Source organism: Armigeres subalbatus, chromosome 2 (assembly GCF_024139115.2).
Source record: "Armigeres subalbatus isolate Guangzhou_Male chromosome 2, GZ_Asu_2, whole genome shotgun sequence".
NCBI classification, from domain to species: domain Eukaryota; kingdom Metazoa; phylum Arthropoda; class Insecta; order Diptera; family Culicidae; genus Armigeres; species Armigeres subalbatus.
Window position 1 is genome coordinate 268648393 of NC_085140.1, and position 26460 is coordinate 268674852.

The window sequence follows — 26460 nt, forward strand, 5'->3', positions numbered from 1 at the left end:
TGCCTCTGTTGTTAAGTATTTGGTATGGGTAGCATTTTATGCAAATAAAATGCTTGAAAAGCAACATAACGCCAAAAAATAGTAGGTAAAAAATTACTGATATATTCCTCCTGATATTTACAAATATATATCAAATGCTCTCACATCTCCCTAGATAACTCTGAGTACCCATCTTGTGTTTTTCAAAAATCATTACTGCAAATTATTACTTTTTAGTGCATGTTATTTAACCAGTCATTCTAACTGTCTCTATCTAACTATCTAACTCTTTACTCTAAGACAAAAAAAAACTGTTGAAAGTCGCATACATGCTTATTACCATAGACAATATGTACATTGTACTAATCCTAGGAAAAGTCGACGATTATGAAGAAGGTCGACTCAAGCCGGCAAAATATATAACCGGGGGTTTCTCGGTTCTCCTGGTAGGTTTTCCAAAATTTTCCCCGAAACTAAAAAGTTCCTGATAAGGTTTTGTGCACTTTAATCAATATTAAGTAAAACATGTATTTTATTTGAACGAAGAGAATCATTTCTGGGCATTTAAATATTCAACATCATTTATAAGTATCAATCCAGTTATTTGATAATACGCATTGCGTTCTAGCATTCTAAATGCTATTTTGTCCAAAAATCTTTTGAGATACTGATTACACTCTAGAGCCTATGTGCCCATGCCCCATGAAAATAATGAAAAGCGCACATATAGGTTTTTTGCCTTTCTCGTACAACGAAGTTGCACCGAAAGCCTATCATTTCACTCGGAAAACGAACCTTTTATAGAAGCCTCGGAGACCCATAGTGTTATATACCAATCGACTCAGCTCCGTCCGTGTGTATATATGTGTGTATGTGTGTGCACAAAATCTAAGAAAAAAATTAGACAACTTTTCGTACAGTAATCTTTACCCGATTTTCTTGCAACATGTTTTATTCAACAGGGGACAAAGCCTTGTTAATCACTACCGAATTTGATAACGATCGACCTTTTCGTTTAAAAGTTAAGAAGATGGGTTTTTATAAAAGTATTACAACATGGTTTATTGATCATTATCCATTTTTATCTAAATAATGTTCATATGTCTAATGTTTTCTCTATCTTCTCGCATTGATAGTCAAACAGTACCAACACCCTATTCGATCTAACAGTCTTTTGCTGTAAAAAGCAAGCTAGGACTTTATTTTCAGTAAACCTATCTTATAAACCCAGATTAATCTACCTAACGTTGGTAGTGCCTTCCTCGCACAATAAATGAAAAAAAAATTAAAAAGAACCCCAGAAAGGCCAAAATATCACTTTAGGACAACGGTTCTCAACCTTTTTCTTGAGAGGTACTCCTATCGAACTTTCACATTCATTATTCCACATTCCATATTTTTCGATGTAAATACAATTAAGTATAACGCATAAGATATATGTTAAACGGACCTGAAAAGTAACGGAACATATGGCTCTCCAAAAGTTGACTGAAATCATTCTTATTCCGAAAAAAAAATCAATTTGTAATAAGTTTATATATCAAGCTTCCTATAAGACGTTAAGAACTTTTGGTGGGTTCTGAGCTCTCTGAAAGGAGGTTTTAGAGGCTCTTGAAAGAAGGCTTCCGAGCCACTATGTAGGTTTCCGTGCTTCTTGATAGGAAGCTTCCGAGCCTCTTGAGAGGAGGCTCCCAAGCCTCTTGAAAGGAAGCTTCCGAGCCTATTGAAAGGAGACTCCCCAGCCTCTTGAAAGGGGCTCCCGAGCCTCTGTAAAGGAGGCTCCGAGCTTCTTGAAAGGAGGCTTCGAGCCTTTAGAAAGGAGGCTCCGAGCCTTTAGAAAGAAGGTTCCGATCCTCTTGAAAGGAGGCTTCCGAACCTTCTGAAAGGAGGCTCTCGAGTCTCTTGAAAGGAGGCTTTCGAGCCTATTGAAAGGAGGCTTCCAAGGTTCTTGAGAGGAAGCTTAAAAGCCCCTTGAAAGGAGACTTCCAAACCTCTTGAAAGGAGGCTTCCAAGCATCTGGGATGAGGCTTCCAAGCATCTGGAATGAGGCTTCCGAGGTTCAAGAAAGGAGGCTTTCGAGACTATTGAAAGGAGGCTTCCAAGGTTCTTGAGAGGAGGCTTAAAAGCCCATTGAAAGGAGACGTCCAAGCCTCTTGCAAGGTGGCTTCCGAGCCTCTTGAAGGAGGCTTCCAATCATCTGGGATGAAGCTTCCAAGCATCTGGGATGAGGCTTCCGAGGTTCTTGAAATGAGACATAAAAGCCTCTTGAAAGGTGGCTTCCGAGCCTCTCATAAGGTAGCTTCCGAAACAGGGATGGGAAAAATCAAATTGTCATACAATCTCGTTTGATCAACACTCACACGCGATCTTACTTTTAAATTATCCATAGAAAAAAACTAACCAACGAGTAAGAATCGTATGAAGCATTTACCTTCACGAAAGCATAACGCCTAATAGTAGATTTAACGAGACTGTTGACATTTAGCTGGTATTAGTGAGGTTTATATTTGAATAATAATTCTGTGTTTATTAACGTTTGAGTCCAAAACTTAAGAAGTTATTGCCGGCGACAACTCGCATACTGATCTCATTCGAAAATTTCTTAAATGAAAAAATGCAATCAACATAAACATTCAGCACAAAACTGTTCTGAACCTTTAGATTCAAGAATTAAGTCACTCGACGTATGGTCCTTTTGATCTTTTGTCCCACAGCCCTTCATACACTGTGCTGGTTGTAATGACAGGATTCAATTGGTTTTGATTTCTTGATAGCCATGCATATATAAAGCTTTAGAATAAAAACATACATAATTATAAAAACCATGTTAGTAAGCTTTTATTGAAATTGAAGTACTTCCGCCATTACGCATTTCTGTCCGCGGTACCTCCGGAGCCATTGAAGGTACCCCCAGGGCTACATGTACCCCAGATTAAGAACCGCTGCTTTAGGAGGAAAGATTTTTGACTATTTCCATCAATTGACATCTATTTGCGTTCATTTGAATGCATTGCAGCTTTTTAAAAAATATTTAAAATCTATTTAAATTTTAAAACCACCTGATCGTTTTTTGTTTCGATTTTTGTGGATTTATACGTGGGATCAACTCCATGTTTCATCAAATCCAAAGGCCAGAACAAGAAAAAACAAGTCGCGTAAAAGGCGACCCCAGTGTAATATAATAAATAATATCTTATGATCCATGACAAGAAGATTCATACTTTTTTCCAACAGTGTTTCTGTTTGGATACCATTATTTTATTGTTCTACTGTTTTTGGACATGATTTCGGTACACATAAACTAATATCAGAACAGTGATGCTTTCACAGACATATTACTTTATGTAAATGAACCATCAGAATAAACCTTGTAGAATAAATCTGTCGCACACACACTTTCATTCCAACATTGTTCACGACATGCCGTCGAAACAGGAAGTACTGCAGCGCGCATCGTACATTTTTCAAACGAATAAAGAAGCTGGGAAAAGTACACTGAAGACCATTTTTAGCGTGAAATTGTTTCGAAAACTGTCATAGGATTTTTTGTCTACTGAGCTCCATTCTATTCAAAGGTGATTGTAAAGCCAAATACACGAAGCAACTCAAAGGCAAGGTCAAAAGTTGCATCCGGAAAACCAATGTGGCAGAGCCGTCCAGCGGTCATATCATACCAGCAAGACAAAACTACGCCGCACGGCTGACCACGGACTATAGGCTAACATTCATTAGTCTAAGTTTGAAGACTAAGGACAACTCTTTACATGTATAACTTATATCAGATTGAACTGTACTTCTTTGCAGTTTTTTCCCGAGCCATTCTTTCCATTCCCGCTATTTAGTGACCACCCGTTACATTCCTATAATTATGAACATTATGAAATCAAGATCATATTTCATGATTCCTGAAACATTTTTCATGGCACTGTACAGTGCTCATCAGGTGATAAAATACAATCAGTGGACTCGAGCTCGATCCTCGTGTTGGACTTTTTTTAATCTAAACAGCCAAATCGTAACACATCCCAACTAACATTTAATGTCAATGTAAATGTTATTTCAACTCGTCTATACGGCTTCAAGCTGAATATGTGTGCTATACATATGATCAACAACTTCTATTCAATGCTTTTACCAGCAAATCTGGCGAATCTATTCAGCTGTTTTTGACGTGTCTGCACAACTACTTTACAGCATGTTACACAGTTTTTTCTCAATCTTTACTAAACCATTTAGTAATATAATTCGCTTCAATGGCGCTTATTCACATTTTTTGAATCTGTTAAATAAGTTTTATACAGCCACTGAATTCAATTTGATTAAATATTATTTGAGAGGAGAGTAAATTTCGGGAGTTTATTCAATGTTTTTTTTGTGAAAACTCAAATATCAATTTTGTTGCTACCTAGATTCGAACTCCTGATCTCCTGATTCAATGGCCGCTGCTCTGTCATCACCGTCACTTTGACATATGTAAATAACAAAGAAAATTATGGATGTGCTTCTTCGCATACCCTATAGGTTGTTTTACTAACGCTATTTTCAGATTCATGCTGTATAAACGTTAGAAAGAGGCCTACATGCCGCTTTCAGCACATAAGCTTAAAAATTATGCTCTCAGCATTATTTCAACCATTATTCAAACATCTATCAGCATGTTCTGTTGGCTAACTTTGATCCATCATCAATCGCTGAAATTGTTTTTAGGCAACATTTTCTCGACCTGTATAGATGCTACTTTGCTGCTAATCGTTTAACAGTAGCCGTCAACAGAAATATCGCTTCTAAATGGCTTGTTTTCTTACGCTATCTGCTAGCATTAATGACAGCGCTTTGTCAGTTGCTATAAGAGCAGGTGAATATCTTTGTAGCTGCATTACAGAAATCAATAGCTCATACACAGCTCCGGCAACAAAAATCAAATGTAAACATAGCGGTTTTGACGTTCCATACTGATATGCTATTAAAAGAAGCAGTAATAGGTTTACTTAAACGTTGTATAATCTTCAAAGGTACAGAAGTTGCCTAAAAGCTTCGTTAGTTCATTTATAGCACCATTACGCTATATTGTTAGTGCTATAACAACAACAAAAACGTTTTCATTGTGAATGCTACTCACCGTAATATGGGAAGTTGCTAACAAGCAACTCAGTTACATACATGAGCTCTTAACCGATAAGCTTTGTTGCTAATTCAGACAGAGCTGTTTTATGACTATATGAAAGCTGCATAAACGATAAAAGATCAAATATATTCGGCACACTGACTAGCTGATAGATATTTGGGTAATAGTCGAGTTGAAGTTTAAGGGATTATTTGCGGAGGCTTTTCTTTTATTCAGCATTGGCTGCTTTTATTCAAATATTATACAGCCAAAGGCTAGAAGTTGAAGCTTTTAGCACCAAAAATGTTAGTTGGGATTGGATGTTTTTGGTTATCACATTTTTAATATAAACTTTATTTACGTGAATTTCGACTATCGAAAAGAAACATTAGTTAGTTTGTTAGCACATTTCGTTTTTTATTTTTTTTTCAAATTTCATCTTTTCCGTAAAGCTCTAACAGAGACAATAATTTTATTAAAATTTTTGAAAGAAATTGCTTACAAATATCGGATGACCAGGGATTTAAACAAATAATTCTATGCATTAGAAAAGTCCCGCAATTTAAATTTTTGTTTTATCACGAAATGGTCTGTGCAGTAATAATCCAAGTATTAAATCTGAATTGATGTATTTAGTAAAAACGTTTGTTCAGTGTTAAGTGCTAATGCATATTTCCACTACAATATCGCTTGAGGTAGTTAAAAATGGCAACAAGAAGCATTCAATTTAAAAAAACCTTGAAAAATGTCTACAGCCTTATTTTAGGAATGTGCACTCTGGCGCCAAATGGATGCTGCTGTTTAATAGACATATACAAACCCAGGCTCAATTGGCTGCACATTATTGAAAAAAGCATCAATTATGGATCTGCTAAGCGATCCAAAATAAACACTGTACAAGTCCGTATTGAGTGAACGTTTACCGAAACCATTATCCGTTGCGGTGATACGCAAATATGTACCAGAAATTATAAATCACATCACACTTTACTTACCCAACGGAATTCGCCGTTTGATATCGGATGAACGAGTGCTCTAGATCGTGTACGTCGTTTCCGTAGCATATGGCACAGAGGTCATAATTGGAACAGTCCGCACATCGGAACCGGATACCGGCGATTCCTGGCTTGTTACACCCGTCGCAGATGATGTTCGGATGTTTCACACAGATTTGCGCATTGTCCACTACAATTAGATCGTACTGTTTCTGATAACCGACCCGATAGTTGGTCCGATGACCGGAATCCCAGTTCACTACCACTGTTTTCTCCGGTGAATGCGTCGATCCGGATCGTCCTATTTCGCACAATGTTCCCACGTGTCCTTCACCGTCATCTAGAAGAAGATACAATAATTTGACCGTTATAAAATCGCGTTGCACACTTTCACTGCACTAATAGACATATTTTCGTTATGAATATACACAACAGCAAATGAAAATACGGCAGCTGGAAAACCACAACCTCAAATGGTGATGAATAAACGTAGAAAAACCCCACCGAACAGAATTGCGAAAATGACAAAGTCAACAGCGATGCGCGACCGATTCGCACCACGGCACAGGCTAGATTAACATTTTCTTAAACCAATCTCTGCTTCCCTGTACGATGCGCGGCGGCATTGGAGGATGGTATAATGACTAACAGAACCTTTTCTCGAGTGTTTTACGGCGGCGAAGTGTGAACGAACCCAGCTCTGGTATCCGACGGTGTTCAACTGCTTACACAAAACAGAGAGCCGCTAGCGCAGGGAAGAACAGCACCATCACATCATCATTGGGGAAATTGCTTCCTCCACCGAGCGACCGAGATGGCACACACTGGGACAGAACGATGCTTTCGATGGTCAGAGTTTCTAGAGCTCTGACCAGAAGTTTGGTGTCTCGAGCAAATTCAGACTTTCTTCCAATAGGAGAAAATAAAACGAATCTGAAAATCAGTTTTTTATTTCAACAAAAATTTTATTGCAATTATAATGAATGTCTAATTTCATTCCGTACACACTTATTTTTTTTACCGGGATATCAGCAAAATGTTGAACTTTTACCGAGAATCGCACTGCCGTGCCCCAGCAAACATGTTTTTTGCCGAGATTTCTGTCAAAATTACTGATAATCAGCAAATAATTTGCCGGAAATCAGCTAACAAACGCTATTTTTGCCGGAATATCAGTTATTTATTTTGCTGGCGCACGGCTGTGCGGATTTTTGCCGAGCTGCAGAAATAAAAACTGAGTGTGTAGAATCGTTAAAAAGCTACTTTCAATCTTATCGATTACAGAAGTTATCGGTTAATAAACTAAAGAACTGGATCGAAACGGATTCTATAATATTTTCAAAAGAAGAAAAACTTATTTTTAAAAAAATACCAAGTATGAACCAACGTTATAAAACTGTTGTCTAAGGATGCGATGAACTTTACGAATCAAAAACCACCGAAACAATAACAAAAATGTTTTGCCCAACGAAAACTGAATTCTGACCCAGCGTTCACCAGCAATGTACCATACAGTAGGGGAATTCTCGTTTTTCCTACATTACCAGTCCCATTTCTTGGTGGCACCATCACCGACATTCATCAACAATGCGAGACAGCGGAGAAGCAGAACACTCACCTCCAACTCCCTACTATCGACGGTCTGAGAAGCTGCGTCCCTCTGTCTTGCATCTCGTGAGGGCTGATGTATCGCTGTTTGGAAGTGGTATGCAACAGGAAAAAAAATACTTCCGATTCCATTTTTTGTAGAGTCTCGTTGGGTGGCAGTGCTGAACTTTGTAATTCAGATTTTTTCAGTATTGCACATTGTATATGAAATATTGAAAAGAAAACTCACTCTTTTGTCATAAATGACGATAAACAATGTTTAATTGGAATTGCTAATATCATCTGCCAAACTTTCATGACAGTAGCGAAAGTACAGATTACATAGTGAAGAGAGATCTGCTACCTCTCTGATACTTTTCCGTTTCTCTTCAAATGGAAGCTTGACAGAAAGAAGGTCGTTCGATTTATATCGTCATAAAAATTGCCGACTGCTTGCTTTGAAAATCCATTCCTATATAAACATTGTTCATGCCTGCCGTATCCTTACGGAGCTATCGAAAATATAGATTTCGCATCTAAATCTATCATTAAAATGTAAGTTTAAGTTTGATAATATTAGCAATTCCATGAAACCTTAATGCAAAGAACAACACAACATTTTGTTTTATCATGCAAATTGGGCTCATAACTTCATGTAATTTCTACAACAAACAGGGTTTATGAATACATAAACAAAAGCAATAGTTAAAAACTAACAGTGGGTCAATCAATTTTTCATCAAATGTTGGATTTTTTTTCATTGAATGATTGCCCAAATCGCATGCTACTAACCCCGAGTCAACTGTGGGTGTTTCAGTCCCTACTACTAACAATGTTGTCTCAGAAAAGAACACGCACTTCCCACCTGAACTGCAATAATTCTAAGAATTATTCTTAGTTGGCTTGCTGGCTTGTTGGCCTGCACCGAAAAGTCCCGTTAGAATAGGGTGACCATATGGCATCCTAACTAAAGGAGGACATGTCCTCCTTTTTCATTAAAAATCAGATGTACTCTTATGCGCTACAATGTCCTCCTTTTTGAATATTTTCAAAAAACAGTCAAATGAATAACTTTTTCTGTAGAAATTCTTGTTTAACCTTTTGTCTGTGCTCTGGGGTCAATATGACCCCAGGCCACTTTGAGTGGCTGCCATTTTTTTAGTTTTCAACCGATTCTCCTAATTTTTGGTAGTTTGGTAAAACTCGCCGAGATCTAACTCCTATGTGCAAATTCACTTCAAAAATCTTGAAAATATGCGCTACAGAGTACTTTTTTCAAAAAACTTACGTTGTCTGTGCTCTGGGGTCAAATTGACCCCAAATTGAAATTGCTATAACTTTTTTAATGCTTGGCCAATTTTGGATTTTTGGAGCTGTTTCGAAAGATAATTTAATCATCTTTCAGGTCGTTACTAAAGATTGACTATAGGTGGGCGGGTACATTGCGGGGAGGGGTTTTCGTAAAAAGGGTACAAAAACAGTGATTTTTCATGCTTATTTTACTTATATCTGAAAATCCTACCCATTTTGAACTGCACTTTTTCAAAAAGGTTATGCAGGAAGGCGTGTGCTTTGATATGAGGCATTGATTAGTTTAGAGCTTGGTCGCTAGGTGGTGGTATATTTGAATTCATTATTTTAGACTACTCAAGTAATTCCGATATATGGAATTTTCCTCATTGTAAATATTCTTATCGCACAAATTTGAAATTTGTAAAGATCTTCTTCTTCTTCTTCATTGGCATTACATCCCCCACTGGGACATTGCCGCCTCGCAGCTTAGTGTTCATTAAGCTCTTCCACAGTTATTAACTGCGAGGTTTCTAAGCCAAGTTACCATTTCTGCATTCGTATATCATGAGGCTAACACGATGATACTTTTATGCCCAGGGAAGTCGAGACAATTTCCAATCCGAAAATTGTCTAGACCGGCACCGGGAATCGAACCCAGCCACCCTCAGCATGGTCTTGCTTTGTAGCCGCGCATCTTACCGCACGGCTAAGGAGGGCCCGTAAAGATGACGTCCCTAATAAAGTTCGTCTGGTGGGAATGGACTGTCATGTGACGGAATAAATAATTAGGAAATTTTCAAATAGGCGGCGCTAGCGTACTTGCAATATTCTTGCATATATCAAATATTGCTTTAGATTGAGATCCTTCATACCTACACTCAAGTTGTATTCGGCAACATTGTTCAGGATGTCTAGCACTACAAAGCGGTGCTAAATATAATAAGTACGTCTTCCAATTTTTGAATTTGTGCGATAAGAATATTTACACTGAGGAGAATTCTATATATCGCGGAATATCTTAAGCAGTCCAAAATAATGAATTCAAATATACCACCACCTGGCGGCCGAGTTCTAAACTTATCAACGCCTCATGCCAGAGCACATGTCTTCCTGCATAACCATTTTTAAAAAGGTGCAGTTCAAAATGGGTAGGATTTTCGGATATAAGTAAAATAATCATGAAAAATCACTGGTTTTATACCTATGTTCACTAAAACCCCTCCCCGCGATGTAACCACCCACCAATAGTCAATCTTTGATAACGACCTGAAAGATGATTAAATTATCTTTCGAAACAGCCCCATAAATCCAAAATTGGCCAAACATTAAAAAAGTTATAGCAATTTCAATTTGGGGTCAATTTGACCCCAGAGCACAGACAACGTAAGTTTTTTTGAGCACAGACAGAAGGTTAATAAACAATACTACAGCAGAGATCCATTCGCAAATTAATCGTTGCACACATTTGGATGATTTTTTAAATTTATGTACAGACTTGCGCATTTTCAACTGTTTGAATGATTCTTCGGATTAGTAATTAGCTATCTGGTAGAGTTTTGTTCCCGCGGTTGATACCGAAACTTTTGATATCGACGGAGCGGTAACACAAGTTTTAGTTTTGTTGACGACTTAGATTATTAAATTTTTTGATGCTTACGAGTGATGAACGTGACGAGGTCTTGTGAAAACATGAAACGCGATTCTTGGTGGAACTTTTGAAATCTGTGCGAGAGGTATCACAAGTTTTGCATTTTTGTATAAACTCGAAGTATCACTACCGATGCTCATGAGAATCTGAAGATGAAAACAACTGTTTTTTTATTTACATTTTTTGCTGTATAGTAATGGAAAGTTATAGAATTCATATCTGTGATGGTAATCAGATCGTTTTTGTTCTTTGCAAATCTGATTAAATTGGTATTACATTAAATTCAATAAATTATCTTAAAGATAAATCGTCTAGCTCAAACCTTTGTAGGGGTATGTGGCGTAATATGAAATATTTTCCTTTAAGTTTTCAAAAAAAAATCAAGGGTAATATCTAAAATAAAGTTCTCGAGTTACAGTAACACAGGTGTCGAAGATAACAGAAAAATCGGAATTGAGAAAGATGGATTAAGAAAAATGCAAATGCTTCCCAAATTTTCTTGTGAATTGCCTTTGAAATGCATCGCACGATACGTTTCTTAAATATGCGAGGCAAAGCACAGCCGATATGTTTCTTACAAAAACTTCTTTCAGTGTGCAAAACTATAACAAATATAATATTCTAATCACATTGGAAATCATAAATCGATCGATATTTTTTATGTCCCCTTTTTTAACCAAATGTCCTCCTTTTACACTACGATTTGGGTGAATTGTCCTAATTTTAACTTTTGAGGGAAAACAGAGGTGGTCATTTTGACATTTGCCATACGTGTGCCATGTGCCATGTGCAGCAGGGACTTTGTCCAAGGGCTTGACGACCCCTCCCCATGGCCACTGCGAGTTAGACCGGGACCATCGTCCTTAACCCCTAATCCCAAGGCGTCAAGCGACCCGTGCCGAGGGGATGCATGGCCAGGGGGGTGAAATAATAAGCTAGGCCTTTAACGGAGCCTGTGGGGTACATGGGCACCCTCCACAGTAATTGTCCCTTACCGCGTCATGCTGAGCTCTGGCGTGGTGGACCTCTTTTCCCGAGCAACTCGTGGGACCAAAATGGAAAATCAAGTCAATTCTTCAATTAGTGGTAGTAGTGTAGGCGACAACCCCTTCGCAAGATGTGGGTTGTTCAGGTCTCCGCCTAGGAGGCCAGAGGCAATAGTCGGCAGCTCAGTGCGCAGCGCCAGCGTGGGTCACTCAACCTTCCTCTCGGCTAAAAAAACGCCAGTAGGGGTTATTGACGGCCCATGGCTTGTGGAGGCGATGAACCGCAAACGCGATGGGCTTTCGGTCTTCGAAGTGGCGACGGAACAGCTGGACGCCATCATCGACTTTGCGTCATCGAAGCATAATATCAGCAAGGACCTCAAGAGGAGCTTGCAGAAACTTCGAAAGTCGATGCTGGACGCCAAGCTGGAGAGGGCGGTCGGGACGGCCAAGTGTAAACCCGTAAAATCTGTGGAGTCTACCCAGACTGAGGCCCAAGGATTCGAGGACTCGGGCAAGGTCGAATCGACCGAAGGCGTGCCAGCGAAGACGGTGGTGCCAAAGTCTACCCAGACTGAGGCTCAAGTATTTGCGGGTACGTCGTGGGGGGGGGGGGGGCTGCTCCAACGGAGCAGACACAAAAACGGGGGAGACAGTCTCCAGATGATGAGCTCCCTGGGGGCCGCTCCAAAACGCGGAAGGTTACTATCCCGAACAAGGATAGTGGGGCTGGGAAGCTGAATCCCGGCCAGGTACCTCCAAAACCGGGGGAGGAAGGACCTGGAAAGGTCCGTCCACTCAGGAAAGACGGTGGTAAGGGGTTACGGCAGGCTGAAAGTTCTCAGCCGCACCAGACCAGGGAAATAGAGGGAGATGACGCCTCCTGGACCCTGGTCAAGAACAAGAGGAAACCGAAGACGTCAAGGGCCGAAAAGAAGGCCCAGGCGAATGAGGGTAGCAAGAAGTCTAGGGTAGGCGCCAATCGCTCCAGGGGCGATACCCTAGTCATCACGGCGGACGAGGCTAAGTACTCGGACGTCTTGAAGGCGATGAGGAGTGACGTCAATCTCGGTGAACTCGGCGCCGACGTACGTCGAATAAGACGTACCCGGATGGGCGAGATGATCCTCGAGCTGAAGCGTGGCGTCTCGCAAAAGGGCGCCGCCTACAAGAAGTTGGCGGAGGAAGTTCTAGGCGAGACGGTCAAGGTGAGGGCACTCACTACGGAGGTGAATCTAAGGGTTAGCGACCTGGACGAGATCACCGAAGACGAAGAGCTCGTCACGGCACTGCGGCGACAGTGTGAAGTGGAGACGCCCACCGCAGCCGTTCGGCTACGGAAAGGTCCGGCAGGGACGCAGGTAGCATTGGTTCGGCTACCTGCAGCGGACGCCTCCAAGGTAGTCAAGTTAGGGAGCGTCAAGGTGGGATGGTCGGTATGCCCTGTGGGCATATACGAGCAACCCGAAGTTTGCTTCAAGTGCCTGGAACCGGGGCACTAGCAATGGGACTGCAAAGGCCCTGACAGAAGCAATCTCTGCCGACGCTGCGGATTGGAGGGACATAAGGCACAATGCTGCACGAACCCTCCCAATTGTTTGATTTGTTCCAGCAAAGCCGTGAACAGCAAGCACCCCATGGGGGGTTCGATGTGCCCGGCGTTTAAGCGTGCTGCAAAATCACAGTGCAGGTAACGCAGCTGGCTTGCTCGGCCTCGCCCGAGTGTTTGGTGTGCTCAGGTTTAGAGGAAACGGCGGAACACGTGTTGTTCGTGTGCTCACGTTTTCGCGCAATGCGTGACCACATGCTTGCCACATGTGGTCTGAACACTACCCCGGACAACCTAGTTCGGAGGATGTGTAAAGATGAAGTTGGCTGGAACGCCGTTTTATCGGATATCGCCCAAATCGTCTCGGAGCTACACAGAAGGTGGCGCGTGGACTCAAGGATGGTTAGTTCAGGCGCAAATAAGAGGTGGTCCAAGGGATCGGAGTCGACTTCATGGGTCATACTAGTGGTCATGCTCTGTGGTCGAACTCGATCCTTTTACCGAACAAGTGGCCGCGCGAAGAACAACATGGTATCGTCCCTTTCGCGGCGTCGGTCAACTGGGCGGGTTCCAAGCCCGAGGACGGAAAGGGGTCCTCGTCAAGGCTGGGTCAGGCGTAGGCACCGCGTCGGCAAGTCCCTCTGTGTGCTGGCGAATAGGGCCTATCGCCATCATCATTCTTGATACCAGTCGTGCAGAGGGAAGCAGGCGCAAAGTCGACCCTTCCCACCTTCCGAGGACATAGGGCGTGGTAAGGCCACCTGGAAAGCCGGCAACGCGCTGGCACGATACCATGGTGTTCTTCTAAAAAAGCAAGTTACGATGGTAGGTGCTGCAAGGACACGCAGCTAACCTCGAGGGTGCGTTGTGCACTGGCCCCCCTTTGAAGCATTACTTTCTGGTTGTACCGAAGGGACTATGGGCTTGGCGGCAATGGAAACGGTTTAGCGGGTCGGGGATGTAGTCCTGCCTCCCTCGGTGATCCCTAACCCCGCACTTCCTGGTCAACCCAGGAAGTCTGTTGAGCAGATTCCCCCTCCATTGCTTAGGAAGGAAAAAAAATACGTGTGCTATGTAAGCACGATCTTGTTGTGCCCATTTCCGAAGCATATACAATTTTTTGTTTCGTTTTACAGTGAAAACACTTTTTTGTCGCAAACCTACTCCAAAGGTTTTTGTTTTTGTCATTTGCTTAGTGCTATAAACGGTAGTAAAACGATCGAAATGGTGAGCGCATTACGTATTTACAAAACAAATTTACTCTATTTTGTGATAAAATATGGAATGCCACCGTAGCGGTCACAATTTAACTATTATTTCCATTTTTCAAGAGGGTTACTTATTTCGGTTGTCGGCACCCAAGTGATTATCAAGGGAAATCATAAGTTTATTGCCTAGTTTCAGACTATAAGCCAAGTTTATAGCAAAACTAAATTTAGATATTTTGACAACATCTTGCACCAAGTTTCTAACAGTTTGATATGACTTTCTATCTATTCGGGTAGGAAAGAACACAGACTAGAATGTGCTAATTACAAAGGCATCACCCTTCTGAACTCGGCGTACAAAATTCTGCCTCGGAATGTTTAATACACAGAGACCGCTTGAGGAGTCCTTCGTCGGCGAATACAGAGCGTACAACTTGCAGAGTCACCAACTGTTCATTGATTTCTAAGCAGCGTATGACTCAGTGAAAAGAAATGAGCTGTGGCAGATAATTTCTGAACATGGGCTTCTGATGAAACTGATACGTATACGTTCGGATTCATATTTCAACATTGTACTCGAGGAGGCGATTACATTATCACACGGTCCTATATGCTCCTGGGCTTTGAGTGCGACAATGACCTCATTGGAATCGATCGCAGGACAGTGGGGGATCCTATTAAAGAGTACATGGTACATGGTTGCATATAAACAAAGTACATGGTACATGTTCGGGTACAAATAGGAGAAGACCTATAGTGATGTTGGTGCTGCGATAGTGCTTGTTGAAGAATTTGTTTACATAGGAACGCTTGTGACATGTGACATTGACATTTTCCGTGAAGTGGAAAGATGTATTGCTGCTGCGAATAGAGCCTTTACGACATGCGTAACCAGCATAGATCCCGTAACATGCAGTCGAAACAAAATTTACTTTGCCAAACGTGGCTCTAAAAACTGCGATACTGGCGTTTCCAGATTTGTTCAGGATGGTGATGCAGAGGCATTTCTGCAGATGGCAGATGACTACTTTCCGGATAAGTAAAAGATTCTGGAGTTGCTGCCGAAACCAGGGAAATTCGGATAGGCCCAAAAACTCTGGAGAAGCTCCTGGAAATGATCGGCTGACGCAGTTCACAGAGGGCGAAACCGGCTTATCGGAAAATCAGTTTGGATTCCGAAAAGGCAGATCGATGTTGGATGCAATCAGGACAGTCATTGAAGTTGCAAAGAGGACGTCCAGGAAAAAGAGGAGCGGTAATGGTCCAAAACGCAGTAGTAGGCGTCTTCTGGCGGCAGTATCATCCTCGATACTGAAATACGGAGTTCCAGCCTGGGGAGATGCGCTCAAGACGAAACGTAACCGCAGGAAGTTGAACAGCATGGCCATCCGTGTCGCGAGTGCATACAGAATTATTTCGTCGGAGACAGTTTGTGTTATCGGCGGGATGATTCCAATCAGATCTACATAACCCTACCAGAGTATAAAGACAAGCATGATTTTCATACATTTTCGTCATGTTTGAGGATCGAAATATCGATTCCTAGCAATTCGATTTAGTTGCTATTTTACTAGACACCTGTTTTTAACTTGAACTTTCGATCTTTGAGTAAATTTTATACATCTCTGTTGATTTTGACCTCAAAATCTGGAAATAATTATAAAGACACCACTTTTTTATATGGAGCTCCATACAACGGAACTGTCTTTATAATTATTTCCAACAGAAACGCGTATAACCAGAATATATGTATAAATGTAACTATCATTGAATAAAAATTCAAGCCATTTTAGGCTTGTTGGCAAAAAATCAGCCCAATCGAATCGCTAAGAATCGAGATATTGACTTCCCAATATGGCCATTTTGTATGGAAACCGAGCTTGTCTTTATACTTATTTCCACCAGTGTAGTTCTACCAACGGGGAGGTTTCAGAAATATGCATCATCATCTTTCTGCCCCGCTAGTGTCAACGTAGGGGAAACTCCAGAACACTCGCTTGTTTTTTGATTGCCCAAGATAGGCAGAAGTACGTAAAGGAATGCCTGTCCTAAGGGCGGACATAAACGCAGAACAAGTGTGTCACGAAGAAGGCACGTGTGATGCGGTCAGTAGAATCGTGCCAGCCCAGTCAGTCGTCGAACTAGCCTAAGCTAAGGGCCGGAATTTTAGAAGAACTGCATGAGATGCCTGCGGTATATAATTCGGGCCTGGTGGCCTCACAACTGGGTCTCAAACAATGAGCTCCATCGTCGTTGTCACCAGAGGCCGATAGCAACAGAAATTCGGGATCGGAAGTGGGGCTGGGTCGACCACACTCTACGTAGGGGCGGAAACGAAATCTGTAAACAAGCATTAGACTGGAACCCAGCGGGACATCGCAGCAGAGGCAGACCCAGAGGCTCATGGCGGCGAAGCCTCAATAAAGAAATAAAAGAAGTCGACCGAAATCTAACCTGGCAACAGGTTAAAGTGATAGCCGGGCAACGCTCAGGATGGAGATCTTTCAAGTCGGCCCTTTGCACCACCGGAGGTGTACAGGATCCGTAAGTGTAAGTAAGAGCCTTCTATAAAAAAGTTCGTTTTTGGAGTGAAATCATAGCCTTTCGGTACAAATTTGTTGTACGAGAAAGACAAAAATATTAGTGTGGTAATTTTTTAGAAGAAAATCCATTGTCCCTTTCTTTGTATGCAATACTCGCTCCCTTTCATCTTTAAGACGTATACTGCACACAAGTTATGATTCGAGTGTTGTTCGTCTGGGACAATCCAGATTTAATTTTCAATTTGTTTTCTTGTACGCCTTTTCTTTGCTCCTTAGAGGATTTTAAAGTCTCGAACGGCAAACAGAGAAAAAACAACGACTCAAATGCTTCCACCGTAACCATATGTCGGTAATTCCCCGAGTTCAGAATATGGTTTTCCACAAATATGATTCTTCATGCTCGGTCGACGTGGCGCGAGCCAATTGTATGTACCCCGGGGCTTTAAATCCTCTGCTAAGAAGAGAGAGGTTTATCCGAACAAAACAAAACAGCAAGGGAAACGCCATGCACTGCGTCACGTAAAAAAAATTCCAAACCGTCTATTTATTTTAGACTTGTAATTCTATATGGATTATCACGCCTTTCGAAATTTCATGATGGACCTTGAAGTGTGTCGCACTTTATGGCCGGCCTCCAAAGAAAGCGATAACCGTCCATATCACACACATGCGGTAGCTATAAAAATCACAGCAATTTTCCCTCCATTCCGAAAGTCTTCGTATGAGCCCCAAGCAGCACAACTCATAGGAAAGGAAAAAACATGCTGCCTTTGTAAAAGCTGCACGCCGGAGATGGAAGGGAAATGCATCGGAAAAGACATTTCTGATGGCACGCGCCCTTTAGAATGTGTTAAAAATAAGATTTTTCAACACTATTTTTAAAGACGGAACACACACTCTTATGCTTTCCTCGTCGAAACCGCATCTCCCCCTCCCCTTCTATCTTCAATTCAAATGTGCATCTTTCTGGTGACACACAAAACCGAAATCCATTACGGCTGGGACAGACTCAGACAGCAGTTTTCAAGCTTGCTTTGTAGCCGCTTTCAGCGCTCAGTCACTTTGCCAGCCCTGACGGCTGTCACGGTGGGGGTGGTGCTACCAGGCTACATATGGTAGCTCCCAAAACTAATATAAACATTCGCGTAAGCACAGCCGCAGAAGCCGAGAAGAGTTGGAACATGTGCGCCTAACATGTTCGAAGACAGCTTCCCGGTTGTGGGGTCCTGTGACCTCTCTGCTGAGTGACAAATTCGGGCCGAAATTAGGGTTACTAAATTCTGTTTCACAATGTAGATCAGAATCAAATCAGCTTGCGTTTCTTACATGTACTTAGTACATGTAAGTTCAACAATGACCTGACTCATGCTTCTAGAGAATAACAGATGACTAATTCTCATTGAGATTATTGCATGATTCATTATTTTTATTGCAGGAACAATTGATGACGTCGATTCAAAACCATCGGATAACAAAATATCTTATCTGTGAGCAGTTTAAAAGATTGATGGAATGCTGAAATCACTTTACTATTAATCCGCTAGCCCAAATAACGTGCATAGCCCAAATGTAATCCGAACTTCTTGATTGAAAAACGAGTTGAGTAATCGGTAACCCTAATCAGAAAAAACGACATCCCGTGCACCGATTTAGGGTAAATGACATCATTAGACTGTGAAGAATTTGTATGTGCTATATCGTTGCCCATCATTCTCCCTTCGTATATATATGTAAGAAAGGCTGCAAGAGGGGGTTCGATTGTCGTATAATCCATAATTAATAGAAAACGCTTAGTAATATCAATTCACCAAGTAAAATGGTAAAATATCATATTGTATAGTCATGAGCATTAGAATTCAATTTCTAATATGCATGTTTGAAAATCGTATTTTTACCTTAAAGTTTTTCAGTGAAATGTGTAAAATTGTTAATTCGATCACTTAATTCACACAAAAAATGATAATGATCAATGTGATAGGAACAGGTTTCCCTTAAAGAAAAGGGTGTAGGTGTACCTATTAATGTAAAATACAATGTACTATATATCGAATGAAACAAATGTTTAAATATAGCAGAGACACACCACAAAGCATTTGCCTAGAATGTCATCACCGATGACATTATGTGGCCATGTTGACCAATACCGAAAACCGAGTGGAACAATCGATGGTCAACGTTCAGTGAGATTAAAGCGGACGTGTATTGGATTATGCTAACAAGGGTCAGCTACACAAGCTGTCCAGCTAAAATACGTCGGTGCGTGAAATCAGGCGAATAATGTGGCGCTTCAGTTGGTTTTGACTTATTAGGAAAACCGCATAACGACGTAGATAAAAATAGACATGCAACGCTTATTTCCCCAAACTAATATATTTCACATGGAAGAATTCTACTATAATTGAAGAACTTCGATGTTTTCCAACGTAGTAAAAGCAACGATACCAACGTCAATGATTTCAGCACTAGAAAAGAAAAGTTTTTAATCCATAAGTTAAACATACGGAAGCAAACTTGGTGCAGAATATCGGACCAACTTAACACTTCAGTCTCATCACCGCAGTCAGAGCTGGCGAAAGGTGTGTGTTTATGTGCATACGTCTTCCGAATTGTACATCTGCAATGCTGCTATTGATTTTTTAATGCCTTCCTCTTCCGAGTCCATTTACTGCTGCTAACTGTGGTAATGTGTCGTCGCCATCCGTCGTCATACATATGCCACAAGGAAACTCACCGCAAAGCAGACATCCTACATCAATTGGCACATTTGCCAACTTCTTCATCTTTTCCGTGAAGCGGGATTTAGAGAACGGAGGAACGCTAGGAACATCTGTTGAAATTAAAAAGTAATGCAAGAAGGATGCGCTATGACGACGGCAATTGGCAGCATGGTCAGTCGGCAAAATTGGGCGAGCTCGGAGGGAGCAACGAGTATAATCTCTGAAGATGGAAGCATAGATTCAATGGTCGGCACAGTCATATGAAACTACAGCTGGCGTTTTCTGCCGTAGAAACGAATGAAAGAGAATATGTTCGCGGTCAAAATAGAAGGGGAATTTGATTGTGAAAAGCTTAACATTTTTGATCACGATAGCCTTGCAAACACTATTTTCAAAGATATTGAAGAAGTTTTATTTAGTTATGTTATCCATGGAAAATGTTTTTATGGGATATTGCAAAAAAGATTCGGCTGCCGATGGGATCAATCAATATAGTTTTAGTGCCCTTCATTCCAAGCATTATGACAAAAATTATAGATCACCATCAACATAAAAATTGCGCAAATTAGATTTTTTTTGTATTCAGTTGAAGCTATCTGGTAGCGCGGTTAGCAGGGACTATGTCCTAGGGCTTGATGATCCCTCCCCATGCCATCTGAGAGTTGTGGGGCTTGCCTAGGACGTGGTGGGGTTTGACAGTGGGTCCTGTTAAACTCCTATAAAAAGCTGCATGTATCCGCAAGTAGTCTCCACCAAAGCGACCGTGTGCCGCTCAAAGCGCACAAGCCCAAGTCCTGGTGTCAGGTGGGACACAAAACAGACTTGACACGACGGCCCTCCGACGAGACAGCAGATTTGAGCAGGTCCGATAAGCCGCCTGTAAAACCAATAATTACGACAATGTAAGAGATAATACGACTCGATATATTCGGCAAAGATCTAGGCTACGAATAAAGGATCACGATTGGAAGCTTGGAACACGGAACTGCAAGTCGCTAGGTTTCGCAGGTTGCGACAGGATGATCTACGAAGAACTACATCCCCGCAACTTTGACGTCGTGGCGCTGCTGGACAGGACAGAAAGTGTGGAAAAGCGGGCATCGAGCAACTACCTTCTACCAAAGCTGTGGCACCACCAACGAGCTGGCAACCGGCTTCATAGTTCTGGGCAAGATGTGCCAACGTGTGATTGCGTGGCAGCCAATCAACGCAAGGATGTGCAAGCTGAGGATATAAGGCCGTTTCTTCAACTATAGCATCATCAACGTGCACTGCCCACACGAAGGGAGACCCGACGACGAGAAAGAAGCGTTCTATACACAGCTGGAGCAGACATACGATGGATGCCCACTGCGGGACGTCAAAATCGTCATCGGTGACATGAACGCTCAGGTAGGAAGGGAGGAAATGTATAGACCGGTCATCGGACCAGATAGTCTGCATATAATATCGTACGACAACGGCCAGCTTCGTAGTCTCCCGCGGAATGGTAGTCCGATCCGAAGCACCTTCTTTCTCCACAAGGCCACATGGAGATCACCTAACAAAGAAACGAAAAACCAAATCGACCACGTTGTAATCGACGATAAATTCTTCTCCGACATCACTGCAGTGCGAATATTGAATCCGACCACTACCTCGTTGCAGTATGCCTGCGCTCAAAACTCTCGACGGTGTACAACACGCGTCAAAGTCGAACGCCGCGGCTTAATATTGTGCGGCTACAAGACGGTAGACTCGCCAAACGATACGCGCAGCAGCTGGAAGTGGCACTCCCAACGGAAGAGCAGCTTGAAGATGGCTGGAGAGATATTCGATCCGCCATTGGTAGCACCGCAACCGATGCACTTGGTACGGTGCCCCCGAATCAGAAAAACAACTGGGATGATGGCGAATGTGAGCAGTTAGTGAAAGAGAAGAATGCAGCATGGGCGAGATAGCGCCAACACAGATATAAACAGACAAAACCCGATTTTCCGGAGGAAAAAGCGCCAGCAGGAAGATCGAGACCGTGAAGAGACGGAGCAACTGAACCGCGCTAATAACACACGAAAGTTATATGAGAAGTTGAACCGTTCACGTAAGGGCCTGAGCCTGATATGTGTAAGGACATAAACGGGAACCTTCTGACGAACGGGCGTGAGGTGATCCAGAGGTGGCGGCATCACTACGAAGAACACTTGAATGGCGATATGGCAGACAAAATGGCGGTATGGTAATGAACCTGGGAGAACGCGCGCAGGACATAATTTTACCGGCTCCGGATCTCCAGGAAATCCAAGAGGAGTTTGGCCGGCTGAAGAACAACAAAGCCCCATGGGTTCACCAACTACCAGGAGAGTTAAACACGGCGGTGAGGCACTGGCTAGAGCACAGGACTGGGTCATTACCGAGATTTGGGAGGAAGATGTTCTGCCGCAGGAGTGAATGGAAGGTGTCGTGTGACTCATCTACAAAAAGGGCGATAAGCTGGATTGTAGTAACTATTGCGCAATCACATTGCTGAACGCTGCCTTTAAGGAATTCTCCCAAATTGTTGGCCGTCGACTAGCACCAATTGCAAGACAGTTTGTGGGGCAGTACCAGGCGAATTTTATGAGCGAACGCTCCACCACGGATCAGGTGTTCGCCATTTGCCAAGTACTGCAGAAATGCCGCGAATACAACGTGCCCACGCATCATCAATTCATCGACTTCAAAGCCGCATATGATACAATCGATCGGGACCAGCTATGGCAGCTAATGCACTAAACCGGATTTCAGGATAAACTGACACGGTTGATCAAAGCGACGATGAATTGGGTGATGTGGGTAGTTCAAGTTTCAAGGGCATTCTCGAGTCCCTTTGAAATGCGCAGAGGGTTACGGCAAGGTGATGGTCTTTTGTGTCTGCTATTCAACATCGCTTTGGAAGGGGTAATACGAAGAGCAGGGATTAACACGAGTGGTACAATTTTCAATAAGTCCGTCCAGCTATTTGGCTTCGCCGACGACATAGATATTATGGCACGTAACTTTGAGAAGATGGAAGAAGCCTACATCAGACTGAAGAGGGAAGCTAAGCGGAGCGGACTAGTCATCAACACGTCGAAGTACATGATAGAAAGAGGCAAGAGGCAAGAGAAGACAATGTGAGCCACCCATCGCGAGTTTGCATCGGTGATGACGAAATCGAGGTGGTAGAAGAAATTGTGTACTTGGGCTCACTGGTGACTGTCGAAAATGATACTAGCAGAGATATTCGGAGATGCATCATGGCAGGAAATCGTACGTACTTTGGACTCCGCAAAACGCTCCGATCGAATAGAGTTCGCCGCCGTACCAAACTGACTATCTACAAAACGCTTATTAGACCGGTAGTTCACTACGGACACGAGACTTGGACGATGCTCGTGGAGGACCAACGCGCACTGGGAGATTTCGAAAGGAAAGTGCTGCGTACCATCTACGGTGGGGTGGAGGTGGTACGTGGAGGAGGCGAATGAACCACGAGTTGCATCAGATGTTGGGAGAACCATCCATCGTTCACACCGCGAAAATCTGAAGACTGCGGTGGGCCGGGCACGTAGCCAGAATGTCAGACAGTAATCCGGTGCAAATGGTTCTAGTCAACGATCCGACGGGAACAAGAAGGCAAGGTGCACAGCGAGCAAGGTGGATCGATCAGGTGGAGGACGATTCGCGGACTCTCCGCAGCCTGCGTGGTTGGCGACGTGCAAACATGGGCCGAGCTGAATGGAGAAGACTTTTATGTGAAGCACAGGTCACTCCGACCGTAGTCTGGTAACAATTCAATAGCTGTTACTTTCCAGTTCATCCAAGAATTCCCTGTTATCTCTTTTTAAGAATGGTTCATGTCTAGTGAGCCAAAGTTCATCCAAGAATTCCTTGGAGTATAGGCCTTGAAGTCCATACTCGTAACCAAAGGGTTTATACTTTTTTTTATTGTTCATGACTTATTTGATTCAAAAAGCATACGTCTTCAATACCTGTTCTTTTTCAGGTCATCCAAGAATTCTCTAGAGAATAGGACTTTGGGTCTACACGCCTAGTTAAAGTTTTATTTTTTCTGTACCCTTCTCAATCCATAGAAAAAAATGGATTCGCCTCCAATAACTGTTCGTCCTAGGTCATCCAAGAATTGCATGGAGTATGAACGCTAAGGTCTACACGTGTAACCAAAGGTTATTTCTTTTTGAAAATGTACTTTCCATTTAATTCCACCACGTTTTGTTAGCTTTGCAAATACGTATTTCAACCTCAACTGCGAGGTCGTCTTTAGTGTCTCGTAGTGGAACGTGGTGGAATTAAATGGAAAGTACTAAACTCGTCTTTGACAGTTATAAAAAAAAGGCCAATAGATCTTTCGTTACGCATTCTAACATTAAGTCACATTTTTCTTGCGTACCTACCACCAATAAGTGCCGTAAAAAGAGGGTTGAGGATTGGCGGTGACATCACAAAGGTCTGTGGTGGTAAAATATGTTCCACGAGATCGCTCAACACCATGGCAAACACGGGATTCAGAAGGTGGCAATGGGAAGGATACGATGAGCATTGAGTAAGTTGCAAGAATACACGAAGAGTACGTGGAGCGCAGCGAGTTAGACGGGCAGACCTAAACATGGTTTTCCTCCTTCATTTTTTTCCCGTTCATGGGTCTTTTTCAGTCAATCTTGATTAAAGTCAAAAGCGCAATAAGTGTTTTCTCCTTCAAGTAACCTTGATGATTAAGCTCATTCAAATGCAACATAAGTAAGTAAGTTGATTAAAGTCAAAAGCGCAATAAGTGTTTTCTCCTTCAAGTAACCTTGATGATTAAGCTCATTCAAATGCAACATAAGGTAGTACAATAACACTATGACAGGCTTTATAAATAAAAAGTCCTCGTCAATTGTAACTTGTAGCGTCCAATGAAAAATAAATATTAAAAGTGTGCCTCTAAACACACATTCAGGTTGATTTATTTTGCCCAATTGAATCAATTGATATATGATATTTGAGCTTCCAGGCTTCCATGCTTCTTATCAACAGTTCAGGACGTATATAGTGTGTACTTGAGGCATATCGTTAAACCATAAGATAATGGACACTTAGAGCAGTTTTTTATAACACCAAATGTTTGCCCAGATTGTCGTCGATGTTTGAACTCACAATCAATATTACAAAATATATCTCGACAAATGGTACCACTACTACCACATGAATGTAAATATCAATAAATCTTAAATAATCATATTTTTTATATAACTGTTGATTTTTTCGATGTACTTAAATAGACTACTAAGTTGAGAGGCGGAAACATTACCTTCGGGTAATGCAATTCTAAAAAATACAGAAGAATTTACACACAGACCAGACTATGTGTTATAACTATAGTTCAATGGAATATGGTCGCCACTGGAGTCCGCTCCAGAATGTGACACTATTTCTCCTTCCGGTGTCCTTCCTTTAGCCAGCGATACAAAAACAAACTATTTATATCCTAATCGATTCAAAAACGCTTAGCTTTTCTCGGGAGTAAATAATTGCTATGAGAGAAAGAAAGGGTAACCAAATACCATCACTTCCAACCATCATAGACGGCAGACGCGTTCAAGAACAAAGCATTAAGTAAATGGAAAAACGAAAAGCAAATAAATACACAAAGGCGTAAACGAAACTTGATACCACCAACCAAACAACCACAAGAAGACAATAGCATAATTGTCGAGTATCACTTTCGTGTAATTTTTCTTCTCAACCGCAAGTGGTTCTCCGCTTTGAGGAGGAGACGTTTTTGTTTTCGCAATTCATCGCCGCGATAAAATATGATGTGGGTAATCGCTTCCCCTCAATTCGCAGAACGATGATTCCGTCTTCCAATTCATGGATGACGTCCGTTCGTTCGACGATGGCGATGTACGAACACCGAATTACGATTATTCTACTGGTATTACCATTGCGCAGCAATAGAATCGACCTTTCTGGGAGTCAATAAGGTAACAAGCTGAACCATCTTCCACTATGAGAAAATAGTTTTATGACCCGATATTTTGAAACCTCTTTAACTTTAATAAATGTAGAATTTGACACTTTTTAATCAATCTTCTAATGTGCTAACACGCGATTTGACCAAATGAATCATATCATACTATGAATGAAAAAAAATTCAAATGTTTTTTTGTTTGGTCACCCTATGGATGGAGGATATTCTCCGGATACGATTTATGCTTTGATTTACCAATTGAACCAAACACAACATGTGTTACCAAAATATTTCCTTGTTTCAGGTCAACGACTCTCCGAGGGAGATTGAGTTTTCTTTTCCTCTACATCCTCCTTACAATATCAATTTGTGTTCCATTTCCAGCTGCCGTTTCCTACTGTGTACCACAAAAGCCATTATGCCATGGTTGCAAATGGATGTTGTAGGCGACATACATTCTTCCATCCAGGAACCTGAATGAATATTTCATTACCCACGGGCCATGTGCATTATGTTTGTCCGTTGTGCGTGACTGTCTATTTCTTCGATAACTACCTTGTTTCTGCCAGATCCAGTTGGGTCCTCGGACGACCCGTATTCCCGGTGCCAACATGTCGCCTCCGTTGGCTGATCCAGAGTAAACACGGTCCGTCACACTAGGCTGCCCGGAATAAATACACGACGACGCTGGTCAGCCTTGCCTTCAGTTTAAGTGAAGGTTTCTTCCTTTCCGCACAATCTGTGAAGATAGACAACAACGAAAAAAGAATGAATGAGTTATTTATAGGAAAGGGGAAGCGGGGGCTTTCTGGGCACACTGAGTGAAATGGACAGCCCATTGGGATGAGAGCAGATGTGGTTCTTACAGTAGATTACACACATT

General features: G+C 42.0%; 1 protein-coding gene across 5 annotated transcripts in view; it reads right to left on the reverse strand.

The window, feature by feature from the left end:
- LOC134212207 (E3 ubiquitin-protein ligase MIB2) overlaps positions 1-26460 on the reverse strand; it is a 121980-nt gene that overhangs the window by 17338 nt on the left and 78182 nt on the right. For all 5 annotated transcript variants that reach the window (XM_062689859.1, XM_062689858.1, XM_062689857.1 and 2 more), the window contains exons 3-4: positions 26133-26316; positions 6079-6418 (exon numbers count right to left, since the gene is read on the reverse strand). In XM_062689859.1, the coding sequence (XP_062545843.1) occupies positions 6079-6418; positions 26133-26190 (398 nt within the window). In that variant the 5' untranslated portion in view covers positions 26191-26316. The remainder of the gene's footprint in view (positions 1-6078; positions 6419-26132; positions 26317-26460) is intronic.